The sequence below is a fragment of the Lissotriton vulgaris genome, chromosome 5, assembly GCF_964263255.1.
Source record: "Lissotriton vulgaris chromosome 5, aLisVul1.2, whole genome shotgun sequence".
NCBI classification, from domain to species: domain Eukaryota; kingdom Metazoa; phylum Chordata; class Amphibia; order Caudata; family Salamandridae; genus Lissotriton; species Lissotriton vulgaris.
In genome coordinates, this window is record NC_141693.1 from 1,772,148,434 (window position 1) to 1,772,172,387 (window position 23,954).

Below are 23,954 nucleotides of genomic sequence, written 5' to 3' on the forward strand. Positions count from 1 at the left end.
CACAATTCCTAGTGTGTTACAGAATGCTGTGGTGCTGCCACCATCCCATGGGTGCTCCAGAATCATGTGGTTCTGTCACCATGCCCTGGGTGTTACAGAATCATGTGGTTCTGTCACCATGCCCTGGGTGTTACAGAATCATGTGGTTCTGCCACCATGCCCTGGGTGCTACAGAATGCTCTGTTTCTAACACATGCCCTTGTTGTTACAGATTGTTGCCATTCTGCCCCTATACTTTGGGTGTTACAGAATGCTGCGGTTATGCCACAATGCCCTGGGTACTGAGAAACATGAGGTTCTGTGACCATGCCCTGGGTGTTACAGAACGCAGTAGTACTGCCACCATGCCCTGGGTGTTACTGAACGCTGTTGTTGTGCCACCATGCCCTGGGTGTTACAGAATTATGTGGTTCTGCCACCTTGCCCTGGGTGTTACAGAATGCTGCGGTTCTGCCACCATGCCCTGTGTATTACAGAATCCTGGGGTTCTGCCATCATTCCTTGGGCGTTACAGAATGCTGTGGTTCTACCACCATGCCCTGGGTGTTACAGAATGCTGTGGTACTGCTGGCCGATCCTGGGCATTTCAGAATGCTGTTGTTCTGCCACCATGCTATGGGTGTTACAGAATGCTTCTCATTTCAAGAGCTGTGCTGGAGAGCTGCAGTGCTGTGTTGTGCCATTGATGTAATTCACATCCATCAAGGACCTCACTTCAGTCATTGCTTTGAATCCAACCGAAAGGTGGACCATACCCTGCAAATCTCCTTTGATTCGGGCTGTCCCTAGGTTTGTCTAGTCCCGAGGAAGACCCGCTGTGCCTACTAGTCAATCACTCACGTTTCTGGGTCGAAACGTTGACGTACTTGTGATAATCCTTACACTACTCTCTCCACCTCACGCGAAATGGAAATTTAAAATCCCAAGTGGTGTGAAGCTTCATGTACCTAGGGATGGATGTCCTCTAAATGACTAATTTCAACAATTCTTTCAGCACTGTATATGTCTTGTTCACATTTAGCACTTTTTTCGCACTTTTTGCACCATATCACTTGCGTCTTTGGAACAAATTGTATGTTTATGAACTTTGACAGCCTTCTAATGTCAGCTCGACACCATAAAATGTAAAAAATATATGTATTTGTCCTTAAATGCAAACTTTGTTTGATTTGTTTTTGGTGTGTTTTTCGTTTTGTGACTCATTTGGTCTTTTCATGTTATTGATTATTGCTGAAATGTTTTGAGTATTGTTGTTTTATTGGTTATTATTCAGTATACCAGGAATCAACTCTGTACCAGACAGAACCCCATTATCCACAGCCATGCTTTGGGTGTTAGAGAATGCTGCGGTTCTGCTGCCATGCTTTGGGTTTTACAGAATGCTGCAGTTCTGCCACATGCTTTGGGCATTACAGAATGCTGGGGGTCTACCACCATGCCCTGGGTGTTACAGAATGCTGCGGTTCTGCCGCCATTCTTTGTGTGTTAGAGAATGCTGTGGTTCTGCTGCCATGCTTTGGGCATTACAGAATGCTGGGGGTCTACCACCATGCCCTGGGTGTTACAGAATGCTGCAGTTCTGCTGCCATGCTTTGGGTGTTAGAGAATGCTGTGTTTCTGCCGCCGTGCTTTGTTGTTTCAGAATGCTGCAGTTCTGCCGCCATGCTTTGGGCGTTACAGAATGCTGGTGGTCTACCACCATGCCCTGGGTGTTACAGAATGCTGCAGTTCTGCCGCCATGCTTTGGGCGTTACAGAATGCTGGGGGTCTACCACCATGCCCTGGGTGTTACAGAATGCTGCAGTTCTGCTGCCATGCTTTGGGTGTTAGAGAATGCTGTGTTTCTGCCGCCGTGCTTTGTTGTTTCAGAATGCTGCAGTTCTGCCGCCATGCTTTGGGCGTTACAGAATGCTGGTGGTCTACCACCATGCCCTGGGTGTTACAGAATGCTGCAGTTCTGCTGCCATGCTTTGTTGTTTCAGAATGCTGTGGTTCTGCCGCCATGCTTTGGGCGTTACAGAATGCTGGGGGTCTACCACCATGCCCTGGGTGTTACAGAATGCTGCAGTTCTGCCGCCATGCTTTGGGTGTTAGAATATGCTGCGGTCGTGCCGCCATGCTTTGGGTGTTAGAAAATGCTGCGGTTTTGCCGCCATGCTTTGTTGTTACAGAATGTTACAGTTTTGCACCATGCTCTGGGCGTTACAGAATGCGGTGGTTCTGCCGCCATGCCCTGGGTGTTAGAGAATGCTGCGGTTCTGCCTCCATGCGTTGGGTGTTACATAATGCTGCAGTTTTGCACCATGCTCTTAGTGTTACTGGATGCTGCGGGTCTACCACCATGCTCTGGGCATTACAGAATGCAGCGGTTCACCTCATTCTTGTATATCCCATTACTTAGTACACTGGCAGCTTTAATGTTTGCCTCTTAAGCAGGGGACATTGTAACGTCTCTGGGGTCTAGGAGACACAGTTTGCAAAGCTGTTTTTTTGCTAGACACCTAGGAGTGACCATAAAGATGTACACAACCTTGGCCCTGTTTGGGGGTGTCCTCAAGCGGAATCAGCCACCCCTCTTGATCACTCTGTACAGATTGCGTCCTTGTTTGTTGGTGGGTAGCAGATTGCACCAAGTGGCACAGGCTATAATCTGGAGCAAGCAAGCAGGGCACAAAAGGCGAGAGCCAACGGGGTATATTGGGCACACTCCTGGCACATTCCTTGCCCAGAACTCTCTTTATTGGAGACAAGTGCACGCCACAGGCTAGCCGCCACTGGAGAGACTGACGGACACACTAGGAAGACAGGAGACTTCCCTACAGCCAGAGCCTCTGAAAGCTTAGTAAAACCGTGCGGAGACAAGTGCCGGACATGTGACGGACGCCCTACTCCTGCCAGACGTTGACAGACACTGATTTGTAATGAGATTACGGATTTGCCCTACAAAACGGCCACCGGCGATGCAACAATTAATAAAGTTGTGTGCTTATTTGGTCAATCTGCACATTAGCGTGTGCAAATGTTTAATTTTGACGCCAAAGTTTTGCTTAGGTGAGAACACGCTCACCTTCAAAAAGTTTACAGTTTATCCCCTTTGCAACACTTAACCTGCAGGTGCAAATTCTTGCAAAAAAAAACAAAAACAGGTTTTAAGCAGGATTTACCTTGGCTTAAAGGTGTTCTTGGAGAGGGTTGTGCATGAATTGGCGGTGGTTCCTCCATGCTTGCTTTATCAAACCTTCGCAATTATTTCGACCTTAAAAAAGATTGCATGATTTGAAAAACACTTTGCACATATTTCATTGAAACCTCGCTAGTTTCGCACACATCCAAGTGCGGACTTCAATCAGCGCTCTGTGATCAATCACATGCATTGGATGACAACATTGTGTTTCTAGCACTTACCTTTAGATGTTGTTTTAGAATCAATTAAAAAAAAAAACTAGAAAAGAAAACTTAAAGCACAAAGGGTTAATGGCCCACAGGGCAGTGTGTGGCAGGGCACGGTATTTTTTTTACGCAATCCCTTCTAGGTACCTGTGCGTCACGTATGTGGTGTTCCCATATTTGGCTGTTTTCTTCATTCTGTTGAAAGTGTGTTTTTTTGGTCCAAAGATCATTGGCCATGACATCACTGAACGGCAAACAAGACGTCGGGATGGTATAAAGGGGGCAACAGAGCAGGAGCAGGAGCAGTGCAGGGTCAGCGGAGGCGACAGAGAGATATCGAGAGAGCCCCCACCAGCCCGAAAGGTCTATCTATAGCGCTAACATGGAGACCAGCTTGGACCTCCTCCACGACTCCGGGGCGCAGATGGTGCAGTACCTCCAGGTGAACTACAAGAGCTCCCAGGACTGGTTCATGTTCGTCTCCTTCGCCGCCGACCTCCGCAACACCTTCTTCGTGTTCTTCCCCATCTGGTTCCACCTGTGCGAGGCGGTGGGCATCAAGCTCATCTGGGTGGCCGTCATCGGCGACTGGCTCAACCTCGTCTTCAAATGGTGAGTACTGGGTCCACATGACCTACAAGGGGTGCTGAGAACATAGTATCTATAATTTCAGGGCTTATCCTCTGTGATTTGACACCCTATTATTCCCCACCTCTAAGACCCAGCCTTCACTGATGTCTCCCAACCCATGTTGCTGCATGTTTTCCAAATGTGTAGGGCCAGAGCAGTCCAGCTCTAATTTGGGAAAATCGTTGATTGATAAAATCCCCTCCCTCTAATTGTTCTGGGCTTGTTTCACTTGAGCAGGTTATGGATGAATAAGTTAGAGAAATATTCTACTCTCTGGACACTTTTGGTCTCCTTCCTTCTCTGGTCTCTCCAAACTGAAGGGAGTCTACCATCTACTAAATACATTTATTCACCCTAACTTGCTTAGAATTCTTGAAAACAGAGCTAATCTACTCCTTGCTACATGGCGCCAGATGTAGAAAGGGATGCCTTCTGTGACTTTTCTTGCAATCTAAGATCTGCTCTTTCTAGTGCATGAACTCACTCATTTTATGTTCTGTAGAACACGTGGAAACATGCACTGATCACCCAGCACCAATACTTCTCCATGGGAATTTCTTTCTAGACCTCTGTTTAGTGCTGTGGGTTCAGCTGTGATGTCCTCTTGTCTGCTGTGTCATTACTTGTTGGTGTCAGCTTGGCGTGATTCATTGTCCAGAGCATTGTGCAGTTTTCCAGAAATGTATGGTTCACTCAAGAGTGTCCTTGAAAGCAAAGACCCAAGAGGACGTCTGGCGATTGGTGCTAGAAACCCAGATTCCCACTTCCACTGTACAGATGCAAGTTCCCAATACCAAGAATTCCTTACAAAGGGAGCCGGGCATTGGGTTGTGTATGTCTGAATCCAGTAACCCTTTGGTGGGTGTTTTAACCTGGCTTCTGTTGAGCACCCTTGTAGAGAGTCTCAATGTAGGACAGAATTCCCTGCAACAGAAGTGACCATCCCTCATCCTGCAGACATGAGACTGTGCAGGAGGAATGTGGCCTCCTGAACCAGTAACAGTTTCTATTCTAATTACTGGTTATTTCATATGATCGGTCTTTATACAACTACAGTGTGGATCTGATGGACAGAGGGCCCCTGATTTTCTGGTTCTCTGCCCTGTTGAGAAGCACATGAACTTAGTCAAACTGCTTTCATGTCTTGGACCACCTCAAGTCAGTGATATAGTGCACGTGTATGGCAACCATACCAACGAACACATCTATGCCTGCGTTTGCAAGTGGACAGCACATGGTTATTGTGCAAGTGATATTTCTAGTCAGTCCTTAATAATGTATGGAGTTAGTTTTCTTAACTGTGTCAGGGTGTGAGAGTTCCAGACATCAGGCAGTATGGCCCTGAGTTACTCATTTTTTATATAGCGCAGAGCAACAGCTACATTGTCTGTGCTGCATGTGCATGGGGGAAACAGCACAGTCATATGTAGTAAGACTGGCCTGCTGCTGGTGCTCAATGAACAGCCTCACACCATGGTGCAGAGGTGGGTGTGCACTGGATTTGTACTAGAGGCCTACCCTTCAAACACAAACTCCTATGCACAGACACACTCAGTAGGTTCAATTTGTTGGCTGTGTGTTGTGCATTGCAAAGCATAAGGAATGTGTCTCTGTTTGAGAAATGAACACATTAACCCTTGTTTGCAACTGCTTCAAGTAGGTGTTCGTTTTTGATATAAAGTCCTGTCTGGCTATCTTAGTAGATGAAGCTTTGCGTAAAAACCTTGGGGTTGATCCACCCCCAGAAATGATCCCTTTGTGCGGCACAAAGTGGTTTTTGAGCAGTGAAAAGTTCACCTTTCCAGCACAACTCACCTCTTGTGGTGGACAGTACGTAGCACGTGCCACTTTGCACTGCTTTGTGTCAATTTAACGTGTGCCAGCACAGGAGCAAAGCCGCAGAAAATCTAGGCCTAGCAATGAGGTGTGTGCTCCTGTTGTGGCTGGAAGGCCTACATGGGACAGGTGATGCTGAGGAGGAAGGGTCCACACTGCACTCTGAAGCGAGTATCTAAGTTATACCGTAGCAAGAGAAGTAAGGCGCTTAAAAGTGAAAAAACAGCCTGCATTTCCATAGGTGTCCAGCCTGTGTATGCAGTATGAGTGTGCTTCGAAGAACAGCAGAAGTGAAGGAGGTTCATGTGAGAAGTTGGCCTGATATATAATGTTCACTATTCTAGTGAGCACTTTGTATCAGTCCAAACAACCCTTATTGATGATTGGTTGTAAGTCAACCTTATAGACCAGCTATCCTAGTAGCATGGATACGAGCAGTCTAAGGCTAAAGACTCGAGAGGGCGTGTTAAGCCAGCTGTTATACCACACATGTACCCCTTGAACACCCAGTGAAAGGACACCACACAAGTGCTATGAAAATAAACAGTGTATTTATTAAGTATCACAACAGCCCTGTACTCTTTATGAGGACAGGGTACTAAGCACAAAACAAAACTCTTACGAAAATACTTAAGTTAGCACAGTATATACAAATGCCCGAGGGGCACGGAAAACCATATACTCTGAAAGTGGAATGCGAAATTACTAGCAGGTAAGTACAGTACTAATAGGCTTTGGAATCGCTAGGTCATGACTATAGAATCTTCAGATTACTTCTAGGAGGCCTAGGGGACTCGGGTGCAGAGTGTGCACTCTCACGCGGGATGCGGGACAAAGTCTATGGTAGCTAGATTTCAGAAAGTTAGTGTTCTCGGGCGAACCCGACCTGGTAGGAGGAAAACGAAAGTGGATCCTGACCCTTGGATAGTGAGGCTATGCTGGGGCACTGAAATGCCGAAGTTACCTAGCCCAGGGGCTGCAGCTGCATATGTCTCAAAAGACGTCGGGAATCCTCGTAGACGGACCAGGAGCCTGGAAGGAAGATGCTGGCAGGCGACCAGTAAAGAGAGTTCGAAGTGATCCAAGCCTGGATCTTGAAGATGGATGACACCTGAAAGCAGAGGGGACCAAGTTCGTGACTACTAGCCAGTAGTCAGGTGGCACCAGGAGGGCACCGGATGGTAGTCACCTCGACTAGGTGAGTGGGTGGCGCTGTGCTCTGCAGATCTCACGGACCAGGAGGCGTTGTCGGCGACCAGGATGGAGGAGCGAGCTGTCCCACGATGGATGAAGCTGTCGGCGTCGCTTGTCCCAGGATTGGGCAACAAAGCCTTGGCAAATTCTAGCCCACGCGGTGGACTCAAAATGGCGTCTGGAGTGGACCAGGAGGGTCCGGGGTGCTTCTCTTGAAGAAGGAAGCAAGGGCCAGTCTGGAGCAACCAGACCAGCAGCAGTGATGTCGTTGGGCATCGTTAAGAAGGCCACAAGCCAGCCGGCTAGTAGCCAAACAACGCGGTGAGCAGCAAAAAGCAGAAGGGCCCCACGCAGATCGTGGAGATGCTGGAGGGCTGATCTTCGGTGCTGGAGCTGCTCAGGGTTGGGGCTTCTCGGACCCCAAAGCACTCACCAGGGCAATACTCGGTGGGCTTGTTGCAAAGAAGTCGTGCAGTCTTGGCGATCGTCGGTCCCTCGAGGTCTCGTCGCACTCACGGTTCTCAGCTTGGCTGTAGAGGTGAGTAGAGGTCAGAGGTGCCAGGGAAGCCGGGTCTCGTCGAGCTGTGTCGTCGGATTCCTGAGGAAGGACTTGCAGCAGACCGCAGTGTTCTTAGGATGGTGCCTGCGGATGCAGGGTGACTTCTCCTTAGCCACAAGGGAGAATCTTGAAGAAGAAATCTTGATGTCCTTTCGCAGAAAGTCGTGTCTTGATTCCAAAGATGATCTAATTTGAACAGGGGGCCCGCTCCTATCTTTATACTAAAAAAGGGGGCTGACCCGGTGACTAGGTCCTGCCTATGGGTGGGACTAGGAGGGGGGTGGTTACACCCCTCTCCCATGCCGAACTTTCCCCAGGCCAGGGGCTGGTGTGCCCCTGGAACTGGTTCTGACCGGCCTATGCGTAGTGAGCACCGGGGTGCCACTCAGCAGTCACCTTCCTGTAAAGCCCTGCCTACCCAGGATACACAAAACCCTGTCTGGGACGGTGCTAGCACCGCCCTCGACAGGAAACCCTTTGTCCAGGCTCCCCTCGCTGGAAGGACTCCCAGCTGCAGGGGGTCAGACTCGTGTCTGTGGTGGCAGCATCCATTTTGTGGAGCTGAGGCTTTGCTTAACTTTAACCGGGGTTCACAGTTACATACATGTCGTGTCCCTCTAGAAGGGTGGAATGCTAACCCCGTCGCCAGAATTGGCGAGGGGTTAGTATTCCAATTCGTATGACACCTTACTCGACATGTTTTGATAAAGCAATACCAAAGATAGCATTTAACCGCGAGGATTATAATGCACTTAAGAGTATATGGTATGCGATATCATGGAACAGCTATTAGGACTTGGTTCCGCAAGCTGCAGACAGGCTCAGCTCATGCCAGAGCACCATCTCACACGATTCCAAGCACTCTGCCTTCAGGATTGTTAAGGCCTGCCATAGGAGTGACTGATAGGAATCTGTGTGTCCATTTTTAGGGTTAGATATAGGTATACTATATCTACAGCAAAGGGTGATTACACGACTTTGCCCCAGCTGTCATGCAGCCAGTTGTGTCAAATTTAGGAGGCCAGCCAGGGGTGGCATAATACATGCTTCAGCCCTTGGTAGGCCCTGGGTACACCCATGCCCTGAGTTACAGGGTCTGATAAGGTGGCCCAGTACCAATTGGAAATGTACCTAAGGCACATGGAATCCATTTTACAGAGAGAGCAGTAGGCCTGGGGTCCTGATTGGCAGGGTCCCAGGTCGACTATGTCAAAAACCAGCTAAAACACAGGGCAAAAAGTTGGGGGCAACCATAGTCAGGATGTACCTTCCTACACAACCCCCCCCCCCCCCCCCCCCAAAGAAAGGAGATAAGGCTATCCTTGTCCAGGTAAGCCTCTATTACCTAAGTGGCCATATAAGGAAGGACCAGCTCTGGCTTGGTTTCCCCCTGTGTCATGGTCCACTAGGCAACCCCTCACCCTAGGGGTATCTGAGGGTCTCCACCATAGAGAATCTCTGTCTCTGGTGTGTCTTGGGAAAGAAAAAGGCTGATGCCGGGATGGAGTGCTGAAGTGAGGCTCCTCTACCTTTGGGCTCAACTTCCTCCAATCACCATCCATCATGTGTGCCTTCCTTTCTTTAGCTGAGATGCACTGAGCTCTCAGGGTCAGCCTCTGGCTACCTAAAGCTGGAGGCTGAGTCCCTCTGTTTGGCTTACTGGAGGGACAGGTCAGGTCTGGGGTTTTGAGGCCCCATGTTTGGCTGTGCCCAACAGTGTCCAGCTGTGGGAGGTCCCTAACTACTTTTAAGGGGGATCCCTCAGGAGTCTGAGTTCTTTTCACTTGGCTAGGTTTACCAGCTTCAGTGATCCTAATCTGCTGATTAAGGAGTTCTTTTTGACAGGGGGCCCTTTGGGGTCCACCACTGGCCTCCCTGACCTCCACAGCCCTGGGCTGACTGAGGCAGGGTAGAGAGGGGCAGGTTACCTGCTCCAGACTGGGTCCCACCTTGGAAGGGTCCACTGACATCAGGGGCTCTGCCAGGCTAGGCCTGACTACCTCTGGGGCAGTTCCTTCACAAGGGGTCAGATCAGTTCCCTGAGGAGGCTGATCCTTCCCTAGAGTCTGGTGGGAGGGAGATTTCTCTTCCTCCTCAATGGTCTCTGTCTGAGTGGAGTGATCCATTGTTTCAGGCTTCACAACACTATCTGTCTGAGTAGAGGCTGAGACCATTTCAACCTTGCCAACCTTTTTAGGAGGGCACTCAGTCTGGGTTTGGGCTGTGACTGTCAAAGCCTTCCTATCCTGTTCAGGAAAGTCTGTCTGAGCCTGGGCAGTGGCTACCACTGCTCTTCCAACCTTTTCAGGGAGGACTGGTGCTTGGACTGGGGCTGCAGCTATTACTGCCCCACTAACCCTGCTGGATAGGCCTATCATCCTGGAGTGGGTTTCTTGCTCCACCTCAGCCCATGCTGAGAGTTCCAGGTCATTCCCCAGTAAGCAATCTACAGGCAGGTTATCTGTCACTGCCACTCTCATGGGCCCTGTGACATTACCCCAGCTGAGCTTGACTACTGTCATGGGATGCCTTCTTTTCACTCCATGAATGTCTGTCACCTGATAAGTAAAACCAGGGGTCAGTTGAGCAGAGGGGACCAGATGGTCAATCACCATGGTGATGCTGGCCCCTGTGTCTCTGAATGCCTCAACTTTCTGACCATTGACTAGGAGCTCTTGTCTATACTTTCCCAAAATGTGGGGACCAGTAGTGAAGTTTGCAAACCCCATGCCAGTCTCACAGACAAGAGTGTTGTTAGGGGACCTGGCTAGGCCATAGTCCTCCTGGTTTCCCAAAGTAATGCCCACCACATTCTTGGGGGCACTCCCACCACCTGGGGGATTACCACTAGTGGTAACAGGAGGTTTGGGAGTATTACCTGGGGGTATGTTTTCCTTATTGCTATTTTTAGGGCAACTGGCATCACTTTTGTAATGGCCCACCTGTTTACAGGTATGGCAATAAGGTGTCTTCTGTTCTGAAGGAGTGTTCTGGGACCCACCACCCTTGTTGGAGTTTTGGGGCCCTTGGGAAGTCTTCTCTGTGGATTTATCCCCACCCTTCTCTTGAGGCTTGGTTGATTCCTTCTTCTAGTCACCACCCTGGTTCTTAGGCCTGACCCTGGTTCTGACCCATTTGTCTGCCCTCTTACCCAATTCCTGTGGAGAGGTCAGATCAGAGTCTACCAGGTGCTGGTGTAATAACTGGTTCTGACAATTACTTAAGATTTGCTCCCTCATAATTAGATTGTACAATCCTTTAAAATCAGTGACCTTACTACCCAGTAACCAGCCTTCAAAAGCCTTAGTGGCACAATCAACAAAGTCAGTCCAATCCTGAGACTGAGTTTTCTGGGTGTCTCTGAACAGCATCCTGTACTGTTCAGTGGTTAAACCAAACCCATCAACCAGTGTATTCTTCAGGACTTGGTAATTGTTAGCATCCTCAACTCTAGTAGTGAGGAGCTTATCTCTACCTTTACCTTCAAAGGAGAGCCACAAGATAGCTGCCCACTGACTTTGGGGAACACCCTGCACAGTGCAGGCCCTCTCCAAAGCAGTTATCCATTTGTGGATGTCATCCCCTTGTTTAAAGGGGGGCACTATCTTATTCAGGTACTTTGTATCAAAACTCCTTTCCCTATTGCTAGGTATATTGCTGCCACCAGTGGGTTTTGACCCACTCAATTCATGCTCTCTAGCAAAGGCAAGTCTTTCTTTGGCCAGGGCAAGTTCTTCCCTTGCAATCCTCAGATTGACTTCCCTTTCCTTAGCTTCATAGATTCTCCTCTGAGGGGAGGTCATCCTCCTCAGAGCAGAGTTCTGAGAGCCATTGGTTTGAATGGATCTGTTAGAGCCTCTTGATTAGGACCTAACTCGTCCACTCCCAATGTTAAGCTGGCCTGAGAGGGGTCCCAGGGGTCCCCTAGTACCATTCTCATGCCTGCTTAAGTTGGACCTGGTTAGTCTGCTGACTTCTACCTGTCCCTTGTCTGCCTCATCCCCTGACAACTCATCCTCATCCTCATCCTCATCCTCAGCATCATCTGCCTCCTGGAGGGGATGGTCATGGTTATCAAAGGGACCCTGTAAGGAGGGCATACTCCCATCTGGATTAGAAGGGTCTGGGTTACCAGCCCTCCTGGCATCATAAGTCTCTAAGAGACCAATCAGAAAGGGAATTGTGGGGTTAGACCCCTGTTTTAGTTTCCTGGAGGTACACACTTGTCTCATCTCCTGGAAGCTAAGAGCAGCATATCTGGAAGTAGTGACATGTGGAGGGTCCACTGACACAAGGGGAGACTCAGAGTTTCCTCCTTTGTCTGACATGCTGATTCTAGTGTGGTGTAAGTGATGCACCTACCTACACTATGTGTTTGCCTACTGATCCCTTGCTAAGAGTTGCAGCCAAGGTGTGCTACGCCTTGAGGAGCTGCAACAGCTGGTTCAGTAGAACTCAGAGTATTCTAAGCTAAGTTATATGTACCTAAAGTACTTATGTGATCTTTCAACAAGATATTCTTAGGATACGTGTGGTAAAACAACAGCAAGCTCAAATCCCAACCGCTGCTCACCAATGTGAGAAGTTGGCCTGATATATAATGTTCACTATTCTAGTGAGCACTTTGTATCAGTCCAAACAACCCTTATTGATGATTGGTTGTAAGTCAACCTTATAGACCAGCTATCCTAGTAGCATGGATACGAGCAGTCTAAGGCTAAAGACTCGAGAGGGCGTGTTAAGCCAGCTGTTATACCACACATGTACCCCTTGAACACCCAGTGAAAGGACACCACACAAGTGCTATGAAAATAAACAGTGTATTTATTAAAATCACAACAGCCCTGTACTCTTTATGAGGACAGGGTACTAAGCACAAAACAAAACTCTTACGAAAATACTTAAGTTACCACAGTATATACAAATGCCCGAGGGGCACGGAAAACCATATACTCTGAAAGTGGAATGCGAAATTACTAGCAGGTAAGTACAGTACTAATAGGCTTTGGAATCGCTAGGTCATGACTATAGAATCTTCAGATTACTTCTAGGAGGCCTAGGGGACTCGGGTGCAGAGTGTGCACTCTCACGCGGGATGCGGGACAAAGTCTATGGTAGCTAGATTTCAGAAAGTTAGTGTTCTCGGGCGAACCCGACCTGGTAGGAGGAAAACGAAAGTGGATCCTGACCCTTGGATAGTGAGGCTATGCTGGGGCACTGAAATGCCGAAGTTACCTAGCCCAGGGGCTGCAGCTGCATATGTCTCAAAAGACGTCGGGAATCCTCGTAGACGGACCAGGAGCCTGGAAGGAAGATGCTGGCAGGCGACCAGTGAAGAGAGTTCGAAGTGATCCAAGCCTGGATCTTGAAGATGGATGACACCTGAAAGCAGAGGGGACCAAGTTCGTGACTACTAGCCAGTAGTCAGGTGGCACCAGGAGGGCACCGGATGGTAGTCACCTCGACTAGGTGAGTGGGTGGCGCTGTGCTCTGCAGATCTCACGGACCAGGAGGCGTTGTCGGCGACCAGGATGGAGGAGCGAGCTGTCCCACGATGGATGAAGCTGTCGGCGTCGCTTGTCCCAGGATTGGGCAACAAAGCCTTGGCAAATTCAAGCCCACGCGGTGGACTCAAAATGGCGTCTGGAGTGGACCAGGAGGGTCCGGGGTGCTTCTCTTGAAGAAGGAAGCAAGGGCCAGTCTGGAGCAACCAGACCAGCAGCAGTGATGTCGTTGGGCATCGTTAAGAAGGCCACAAGCCAGCCGGCTAGTAGCCAAACAACGCGGTGAGCAGCAAAAAGCAGAAGGGCCCCACGCAGATCGTGGAGATGCTGGAGGGCTGATCTTCGGTGCTGGAGCTGCTCAGGGTTGGGGCTTCTCGGACCCCAAAGCACTCACCAGGGCAATACTCGGTGGGCTTGTTGCAAAGAAGTCGTGCAGTCTTGGCGATCGTCGGTCCCTCGAGGTCTCGTCGCACTCACGGTTCTCAGCTTGGCTGTAGAGGTGAGTAGAGGTCAGAGGTGCCAGGGAAGCCGGGTCTCGTCGAGCTGTGTCGTCGGATTCCTGAGGAAGGACTTGCAGCAGACCGCAGTGTTCTTAGGATGGTGCCTGCGGATGCAGGGTGACTACTCCTTAGCCACAAGGGAGAATCTTGAAGAAGAAATCTTGATGTCCTTTCGCAGAAAGTCGTGTCTTGATTCCAAAGATGATCTAATTTGAACAGGGGGCCCGCTCCTATCTTTATACTAAAAAAGGGGGCTGACCCGGTGACTAGGTCCTGCCTATGGGTGGGACTAGGAGGGGGGTGGTTACACCCCTCTCCCATGCCGAACTTTCCCCAGGCCAGGGGCTGGTGTGCCCCTGGAACTGGTTCTGACCGGCCTATGCGTAGTGAGCACCGGGGTGCCACTCAGCAGTCACCTTCCTGTAAAGCCCTGCCTACCCAGGATACACAAAACCCTGTCTGGGACGGTGCTAGCACCGCCCTCGACAGGAAACCCTTTGTCCAGGCTCCCCTCGCTGGAAGGACTCCCAGCTGCAGGGGGTCAGACTCGTGTCTGTGGTGGCAGCATCCATTTTGTGGAGCTGAGGCTTTGCTTAACTTTAACCGGGGTTCACAGTTACATACATTTCGTGTCCCTCTAGAAGGGTGGAATGCTAACCCCGTCACCAGAATTGGCGAGGGGTTAGTATTCCAATTCGTATGACACCTTACTCGACATGTTTTGATAAAGCAATACCAAAGATAGCATTTAACCGCGAGGATTATAATGCACTTAAGAGTATATGGTATGCGATATCATGGAACAGCTATTAGGACTTGGTTCCGCAAGCTGCAGACAGGCTCAGCTCATGCCAGAGCACCATCTCACACGATTCCAAGCACTCTGCCTTCAGGATTGTTAAGGCCTGCCATAGGAGTGACTGATAGGAATCTGTGTGTCCATTTTTAGGGTTAGATATAGGTATACTATATCTACAGCAAAGGGTGATTACACGACTTTGCCCCAGCTGTCATGCAGCCAGTTGTGTCAAATTTAGGAGGCCAGCCAGGGGTGGCATAATACATGCTTCAGCCCTTGGTAGGCCCTGGGTACACCCATGCCCTGAGTTACAGGGTCTGATAAGGTGGCCCAGTACCAATTGGAAATGTACCTAAGGCACATGGAATCCATTTTACAGAGAGAGCAGTAGGCCTGGGGTCCTGATTGGCAGGGTCCCAGGTCGACTATGTCAAAAACCAGCTAAAACACAGGGCAAAAAGTTGGGGGCAACCATAGTCAGGATGTACCTTCCTACACAACCCCCCCCCCCAAAGAAAGGAGATAAGGCTATCCTTGTCCAGGTAAGCCTCTATTACCTAAGTGGCCATATAAGGAAGGACCAGCTCTGGCTTGGTTTCCCCCTGTGTCATGGTCCACTAGGCAACCCCTCACCCTAGGGGTATCTGAGGGTCTCCACCATAGGGAATCTCTGTCTCTGGTGTGTCTTGGGAAAGAAAAAGGCTGATGCTGGGATGGAGTGCTGAAGTGAGGCTCCTCTACCTTTGGGCTCAACTTCCTCCAATCACCATCCATCATGTGTGCCTTCCTTTCTTTAGCTGAGATGCACTGAGCTCTCAGGGTCAGCCTCTGGCTACCTAAAGCTGGAGGCTGAGTCCCTCTGTTTGGCTTACTGGAGGGACAGGTCAGGTCTGGGGTTTTGAGGCCCCATGTTTGGCTGTGCCCAACAGTGTCCAGCTGTGGGAGGTCCCTAACTACTTTTAAGGGGGATCCCTCAGGAGTCTGAGTTCTTTTCACTTGGCTAGGTTTACCAGCTTCAGTGATCCTAATCTGCTGATTAAGGAGTTCTTTTGGACAGGGGGCCCTTTGGGGTCCACCACTGGCCTCCCTGACCTCCACAGCCCTGGGCTGACTGAGGCAGGGTAGAGAGGGGCAGGTTACCTGCTCCAGACTGGGTCCCACCTTGGAAGGGTCCACTGACATCAGGGGCTCTGCCAGGCTAGGCCTGACTACCTCTGGGGCAGTTCCTTCACAAGGGGTCAGATCAGTTCCCTGAGGAGGCTGATCCTTCCCTAGAGTCTGGTGGGAGGGAGATTTCTCTTCCTCCTCAATGGTCTCTGTCTGAGTGGAGTGATCCATTGTTTCAGGCTTCACAACACTATCTGTCTGAGTAGAGGCTGAGACCATTTCAACCTTGCCAACCTTTTCAGGAGGGCACTCAGTCTGGGTTTGGGCTGTGACTGTCAAAGCCTTCCTATCCTGTTCAGGAAAGTCTGTCTGAGCCTGGGCAGTGGCTACCACTGCTCTTCCAACCTTTTCAGGGAGGACTGGTGCTTGGACTGGGGCTGCAGCTATTACTGCCCCACTAACCCTGCTGGATAGGCCTATCATCCTGGAGTGGGTTTCTTGCTCCACCTCAGCCCTTGCTGAGAGTTCCAGGTCATTCCCCAGTAAGCAATCTACAGGCAGGTTATCTGTCACTGCCACTCTCATGGGCCCTGTGACATTACCCCAGCTGAGCTTGACTACTGCCATGGGATGCCTTCTTTTCACTCCATGAATGTCTGTCACCTGATAAGTAAAACCAGGGGTCAGTTGAGCAGAGGGGACCAGATGGTCAATCACCATGGTGATGCTGGCCCCTGTGTCTCTGAATGCCTCAACTTTCTGACCATTGACTAGGAGCTCTTGTCTATACTTTCCCAAAATGTGGGGACCAGTAGTGAAGTTGGCAAACCCCATGCCAGTCTCACAGACAAGAGTGTTGTTAGGGGACCTGGCTAGGCCATAGTCCTCCTGGTTTCCCAAAGTAATGCCCACCACATTCTTGGGGGCACTCCCACCACCTGGGGGATTACCACTAGTGGTAACAGGAGGTTTGGGAGTATTACCTGGGGGTATGTTTTCCTTATTGCTATTTTTAGGGCAACTGGCATCACTTTTGTAATGGCCCACCTGTTTACAGGTATGGCAATAAGGTTTCTTCTGTTCTGAAGGAGTGTTCTGGGACCCACCACCCTTGTTGGAGTTTTGGGGCCCTTGGGAAGTCTTCTCTGTGGATTTATCCCCACCCTTCTCTTGAGGCTTGGTTGATTCCTTCTTCTAGTCACCACCCTGGTTCTTAGGCCTGACCCTGGTTCTGACCCATTTGTCTGCCCTCTTACCCAATTCCTGTGGAGAGGTCAGATCAGAGTCTACCAGGTGCTGGTGTAATAACTGGTTCTGACAATTACTTAAGATTTGCTCCCTCATAATTAGATTGTACAATCCTTTAAAATCAGTGACCTTACTACCCAGTAACCAGCCTTCAAAGGCCTTAGTGGCACAATCAACAAAGTCAGTCCAATCCTGAGACTGAGTTTTCTGGGTGTCTCTGAACAGCATCCTGTACTGTTCAGTGGTTAAACCAAACCCATCAACCAGTGTATTCTTCAGGACTTGGTAATTGTTAGCATCCTCAACTCTAGTAGTGAGGAGCTTATCTCTACCTTTACCTTCAAAGGAGAGCCACAAGATAGCTGCCCACTGACTTTGGGGAACACCCTGCACAGTGCAGGCCCTCTCCTTTTTTTTTTTTTTTTTTTGAGATTTTTATTAGCATCATGAGTAACATCAAATACAAATATATACAGTGTCAGACAGTTCATATAAGATAAGGCATCAATCAATAACAATACTTATAAATCCATATTTCTGTTAAATCATTAAGACATAATTACTCCCCAAATTTCTTGTATCTTCCGTTTTTGCCTCAATCCCTTAGTCATCGCTAAAGAGTTTTCCATATTATAAATGTCTTTGACCAAAAGCCACCATTCCATGACCGTGGGGGGATGACTTTGTATCCAGGCCCTGGCGATAGTTAATCTGGCACATGTAAAAAGTATATTCATCAGATCACGAGATCTATTGTCTATCCCAACGACTCCAATCAAAATATCCAATTGCGTGAGTATAATTGGTCTAGCCAATTTGGTCGAGATAACACCAGCCACATCTTTCCAAAAACTAATTAGCTCGGGGCATGAAAAAAACATATGAACAATGTTTGCCCCCTTGAGTGCACATTTAGGACATTTTGTACGATCATTAAATTCGTTCGATTCATTATTAGAGGCCCATTTAAGAATCCTGTCAGGTGAATAATACAGTTGAAACAAAGTCCTATACAGCTGTAGTTTCAAACTAGACGATTGAACGGCATTATTTAGGCTACTTAGTGAGGAGGTTATCATAGCTAGTGTTACATTCACATCCAACTTTGTGCTCCATTTTTCTGCCACCTTACTAATGTCATCCTTGTGTAAAATGGAAAAGGTCTTATACCCACAACTGATCAATGCCTTGTCAGAGTCCCTGTACATACAGCTCCAGATTTCGGATTCAGATATACTATCAAGGCCTGTTCTACGGATAATGTAATCCTTAATCTGATTATATTTAAACCAAGCCCTTTCTGGTAATTTATACATCATCTTTAGCTTTTCAAAAGTAGAAAATCCAGTATGATCATACAAATCTCCCAAATTATTTATGCCATTATCTGAGAACATAGAAGTAGCTGAGTCTTGAAAAACACCTGATAACCCTGGATTATACCAGAGTGGTGTTTGGGCATGAAATAAGGAGATGTTATTCCTAACAAGGATAGATCGCCAGATGTTAACTGTGTCTCGAATCGTCTTAAACCGTACTCGTTTAAAGTTGTTGGGGTCATTGAGTCTGTAAAAAAACATAATAGCTTCATCCCCTAATATAAATTTGTGAAAATAAAGACATTTATCAGAAATAAGTAAGCTACGAAAGCGAGTTAAAAAGGCAGCCCAATAATATAATTTAAAGTCTGGTAAACCAAGTCCACCTTGGTCATAGGGGAGCTTAAGCAGAGATATCGCCCGTCGTGCTTTCTTATACCCCCATATGAAACTGCTAATGATACCCTCCACTCTGCTAAAATAAGTATTGCATACTCTTAAAGGTATAGACCGGAAAAGATATAGAAATCTAGGTAAAATCTTCATTTTAATTAAGTTAATTCGTCCCAAGATCCCCATTGGAAGTTTATGCCATTTTTTAAGAAGAAGAGAAGTTTCTTTTAATAACGATTCATAGTTGAGTGCAATTATTGAATCTAGATTAGAAGAGATTTTAACCCCAAGGTATGTTGCAACATTACATACTCCATCTATTGGTGTTAGTGAAGTAAAATTTGTAATTATTTGCGTTTTGCTGACATTCAGCCTATAACCTGATGCCCTACCATATTTATCTGCTTCGATACCTATACCTGATATCGCTTCAGGGACATTTGTAGAAAAAACCGCTACATCATCTGCGTAGGCAGTTATTTTTAGTGCATTAAGACCGTTTTTAAACGGTACAATCATCTCTTGTTTGTGTAATGCAATCAAGAAAGGTTCTATTGCTAGAGCAAATAACAGAGGAGACAGAGGGCACCCTTGTCGAGTGCCACGTTCTATTGGAAAGATAGGTGAGCATTGTCCTGAGTAACATACTTTACCCCTTGGTTGGTCATATAAGGATTTAACCCATTTCAAATACTGACCTTTTATGCCAAATGCGACCAAAACTGCCCATAGGAAGTCCCACCCCACTCGATCAAATGCCTTTTCCGCATCTAAGAGAATCATTCCGAGTGGGGTGGGACACGTCCTAGCAATATCAAATGCCGATATAGCAGTATTAATGTGAACGGTAGTATCACGTTTGGGGATAAACCCATGTTGAAATGGTGAAACCATCTGTGGCATTAGTAACGCAAGCCTTGTTGCTAGTATTTTTGCAAATATCTTTGCATCAGCATTAATTAATGATATGGGTCTATAAGACCCTCTCTCTTGTGGGGTTTTCCCCTTTTTAAGAAAGAATATGATTTGAGTGCGGTTCCAGGATTTTGGGGCTTGATCTCCTTTACCAATAGCTTTAATGGCCATCATCAGGAGAGGAATTAATTCTTCCATGCACTTTTTATAAAGTTCTAGGGGGATTGAATCTTCGCCTGTAGCTTTTCCCAGTGCTAGGGAGTTAATAGCTGCCTGTATTTCTCCTATTGTTATATCTGCTTCTAAATGATCTGCTTGTTCATCCTCTATATCCTGTACACCATTTTCTGTCAAATAGATATTTATATTGTCTCCTGTTGGGATTGTTTCAGGCGTATATAACTTTTGGTAGTATGTGGCAAACTGATGTAAAATTGATTTAGAATCTTGATATAGTTGTCCATCATCACCTTTTATTTCCTTGATCAACGTTTGGGCTCGGTCTTCTGCCACTTTATAGGCCAGGATTTTTCCTATCCTTTCCCCACTTTCATATTGATTCAGCCTATATTTAGCTAATTTAGATATGCTTTTCTCCCTAAAAATATTTTTCAAAGCTAATCTTGCTTCCATCAGTTTTAGATTTAGATCTTCTATTTCTTTTGCCCTTGTAGTGGTGGAAGTAGCAAGTATCTTAGATAGCCTCTCTTCGATATTAGATATATCATCTAGTAATTTTGTATTTCGAGCCCTATTGATTTTATTTTGCTGCCAAACAAACTGTTGTGTAAACCCACGGATGCTAGCCTTACATGCATCCCACACCATCAAAGGAGATGTAGAAGACCCATTGATATCAATAAAATCTTTTATATGTCCTTTCAGCAAACTCACAAACTTATTATCAGAGAATAGATATCTGGGAAAGGAGAAGGGCCTAGGTGGTTGCCTATCCGTTTTAATTTCTATTATGAATGAGAGCGGGTTATGGTCCGATGTCACCCTGGGGCATATAAACATTTTACTAGTTGACAATATAGAGTTAGAGGCAAAAACCATATCAATGCGAGAACAGAGTTTATGGGCGGATGAGTAATAGGTATATCCTGTTAAGTGTGGGTAAAGATATCTCCAAGCATCTTTGATTGCATGTATATTAGCCAAATCTATGATAGCAGCCCTCGTCTTACGCATCCTTTGCAACGCACCCTTTCTGGTTGTGTCCATATTATAATCCATAACACAGTTAAAATCACCCAACACTATGCGTTCCCCTTGCAAGGTAAGTAACTCCATATTGACCTGATCAATTATTCTTGGCTCGTCCTGATTTGAGGCATAAACCCCACAAATTATATATTGGAGACCTTCCAAAGACACTTGTAGCATGGCCCACCTGCCCGCCTTATCCGTTATTTTTTTGTTGACTTCTATTTTAAGCTGTTTATGCTTCAATATGGCCACACCTCGAATTGAGGCATTGAAGTCTGTGCAGACCAAAAGATCATAGCCTAGCTGATTCAATAGACGTCTATCCTTATATGCAATATGAGTCTCAGTTAAAACTACTATCTGTGGGTTATGCAACCTAAGTTCTTCATATACTAATCTCCTCTTATTGCAACTGTTTAGACCTGCCACATTCCAAACTAATAGTTTTAATTGATACATTTAATTGATGTTATAAAAAACTCTGACATGTCTTTTACCCAAAAAGAAACATAGCATTTTTGCAAACCATATAAACTTCTCTTAGCCAAGAAAACACAAATATATTTGTACTCATGATGCATTTTTTTTATTTTTTTCCCTCCCCCAATTCCCACCCAGTGGCTATTTCCCACCCAGTGGCTACCTTCTGGTCCCCCCATTCGGTGGACTGCCGTTCCCTTGGCAGTCGGAGAGCGGATAGAACACTGATAGGATCCAGGCATTCAAACTAGATTGTAGCAGCACAAAAGTAACACAAAAGAAAAAGAGAAGAAAGAAACCCGTGCTAGCCGATGCTTGTCCATAGGAGCAATCATTTAGTTGCCACAGAAGCTTTTAAAGCTAACTGAAATATACAAAATAAAAAATCATCAAAACCGTATGTGCTGAGCATTAGCATTAGACACTAGCTTAATTATTAGTTTAGTCATTTCCCCTGTCGCCAGGCAGCAATAGCACTTTCGACCTCATTTACTTCCAAGAAAAAATAAGATCGGCCATTTTTAATCACTTTCAGCTTTGCAGGTTCCTGCAGATAGGCTTGATATCCAAGTTCCTTAATTGGATCGATGAATTGCTTCAACTTCCATCGTCTTTCTAGCGAGAGTTTACTTAGGTCAGATCTCACAAAAAAAATCGTAGAATCAATAGTGACTGGGGTGTTAGGCCGTGCTTTTAAAGAAATAGCTTGTCGGAGCAGGTAATTACCTATATAAATCAAAATAGGTCTTGGGAATTTACCACTCTTATCTTTTTGAAATAGGGGTAAGCGATGAGCCCGCTGAATCTGAGAGTCCCAATCCCAGTCTGAAAGATCGGGAAATGCCTTTTGGAATAGTTGGGTAATATATGCTCTCGGGTCCGCCCCCTCTGCTCCTTCAGCAATTCCAAAAACACGAAGATTCTGTCTCCTCTGTCTATTTTCTAAGTCTTCCAGCTTATTTTGCATCTGAAGTAATTGAGAGGCATGTTTATTCACCGCTATTTCCGAACGCTGTGATTTCTCCTCTGTTACCACCACTCTTTGCTGCAGTTCCTCTATATCTTGAGACACTGCCCCCAATTTGCCCGCCATCTCTTGCAAAGAAGTTTGAGTTCTGCTATTGTCTTCCCTCATTTGCTGATAGTGATTTTTAGCTTCTTCTTTCTGTTCGTGTAAGAGTTGTAAGATTGTCTGAAAAGAAGCCGACACCTCCCCTTGTAAAACCCATTCTGTTGGCCCGCTAGCTAGAGAAGAAATGATATTTCCCGTATGTATTTCTTGTATAACCTCTTCTGTCGGAGTAATTACTGCCTCACCTGTAGACCCCATTGAAGTATCAGGCAAGTCTTGAGTTAAGTCTTGGGTTATACTGCCACTACTGTCATTGTTGCTTTTACTATTGCTGCGGCTTATTGACAAAGAAGCAGAGTTGTCTTCCGTGAGTATCGTATTAGGTACTAAAGGGTGTGGCTGATCCAACGGACTCTCCAACAGACTCTCCCCTACAGACTCTGCTGCTTCCTTATTCAAGCCAGATTTATCAAAACTATCGGTCTTTGCTTTTGTCACCTTTGTCAGATTGGAAATAATAGTCTGGGTAGGGCTAAGTGGTATAGTGATCTGTTTTGAGTCTTTAGAAGTAATGTTTTGATCATCGGGGCTGTTACCAGACAGTCTCATTGCCATAGACTTTACACCACCCTTGGCCTGTACCCATTGTCTAATTGGACTATTCTCAGCAATCAATTTCATAACACTGGTTTTGGATTTGCCTGTAATTTTAGTAGCTTTATTCTTATTTTTGCCCTTTGATTTCTTGGTGATAAGTATTTTATTCTTGTCTTTGGTTGTTTTTGACATCGTGTTATTTCCTATATCGTTAAGATCCACATATTCCTCATCTGTCTCAGCGATATCTGTATTGTCCATATCTTCAGCTCCCCCACTTTCTTCCGCGCCCTCAGCACTCCCCTTGTCTGCAGACATGCTAGTCATGTTGGTTATTTCACTGTGGGGGGTGTTCTCAATAGTATCAGTATCAATATCCATATCAGAGTTAGTCACTTTGTTCAAAAGTTCTGAGGGTTCGGGAACTCTTTTAACTGGAATAGTAGTAGATAGATCAATTACCTCTTCCTCTGCACCAACCAACTCCGTAATGTCTGATGTAGGTAACTTAGTTAACATATTCACCTTACTTACAATATTATCATACTGTGCTGCAGCACTGCTGCTCTGAAAAGATTTCTCAGACTCCTCTGTTCTCACTTGAGCGCTTCCATCTAATAATGGACTTTTTACTGTGTTATCAATGTTATCAGTGGCGCTATCTACTGCATTTCCTTTCATCCGAGTCGGGTTTTTCTCCCCGAGCCTACCTGGGCGCAGTTGTTCCACATCCGAGGCAGCATCCATCGCGTTGTTAATACATGCCGATTTTTTGTTTGTTATAAGCTCATTTGTGGCCGCCATCGTCACTAGCAGGGGGGCTGTCCCTCTCCCACTAGCCGCTGCTGTGCGGGTTGTCCGCGTAGGAGGTTTCGGCGCCATCCCGCTGTTGCTCCTGCTGCCGCTCGTCTCCTCTGACTGTGCCGTTGCCGGTGCTGCGGGGGAACGCAGGCCAAACCAGCTGATTACCGCCAATCTCGATCTCGTCCACCTCGTCAGGTTCAGCCAGCTCGGCCAGCCACTCGAGGGTTCTTGGCGTGATAGAGTTGCAGATTTCCTTGTGCTAGCAGCCTGTAGCCGTCCCCGGATACGGCTGCCGATCAGCCGTAACTGCAACATTCACAATGTACTCCTCAGAAGTGAATATTGGGGTCAAGATGGCGGATTGACACCGCCGGAGTGGAGAGCACTGAAACGGG

The 23,954-nt window shown here is 47.0% G+C and overlaps 1 protein-coding gene across 1 annotated transcript in view; it reads left to right on the forward strand.

The window, feature by feature from the left end:
• Positions 1 to 3,699: 3,699 nt before the first annotated feature.
• LOC147717134 (glucose-6-phosphatase catalytic subunit 1-like) overlaps positions 3,700 to 23,954 on the forward strand; it is a 29,221-nt gene continuing 8,966 nt past the window's right edge. Inside the window, exon 1 of the mRNA XM_086924074.1 lies at positions 3,700 to 4,002. Within this exon, the coding sequence (XP_086780200.1) occupies positions 3,773 to 4,002 (230 nt within the window). The 5' untranslated portion in view covers positions 3,700 to 3,772. The remainder of the gene's footprint in view (positions 4,003 to 23,954) is intronic.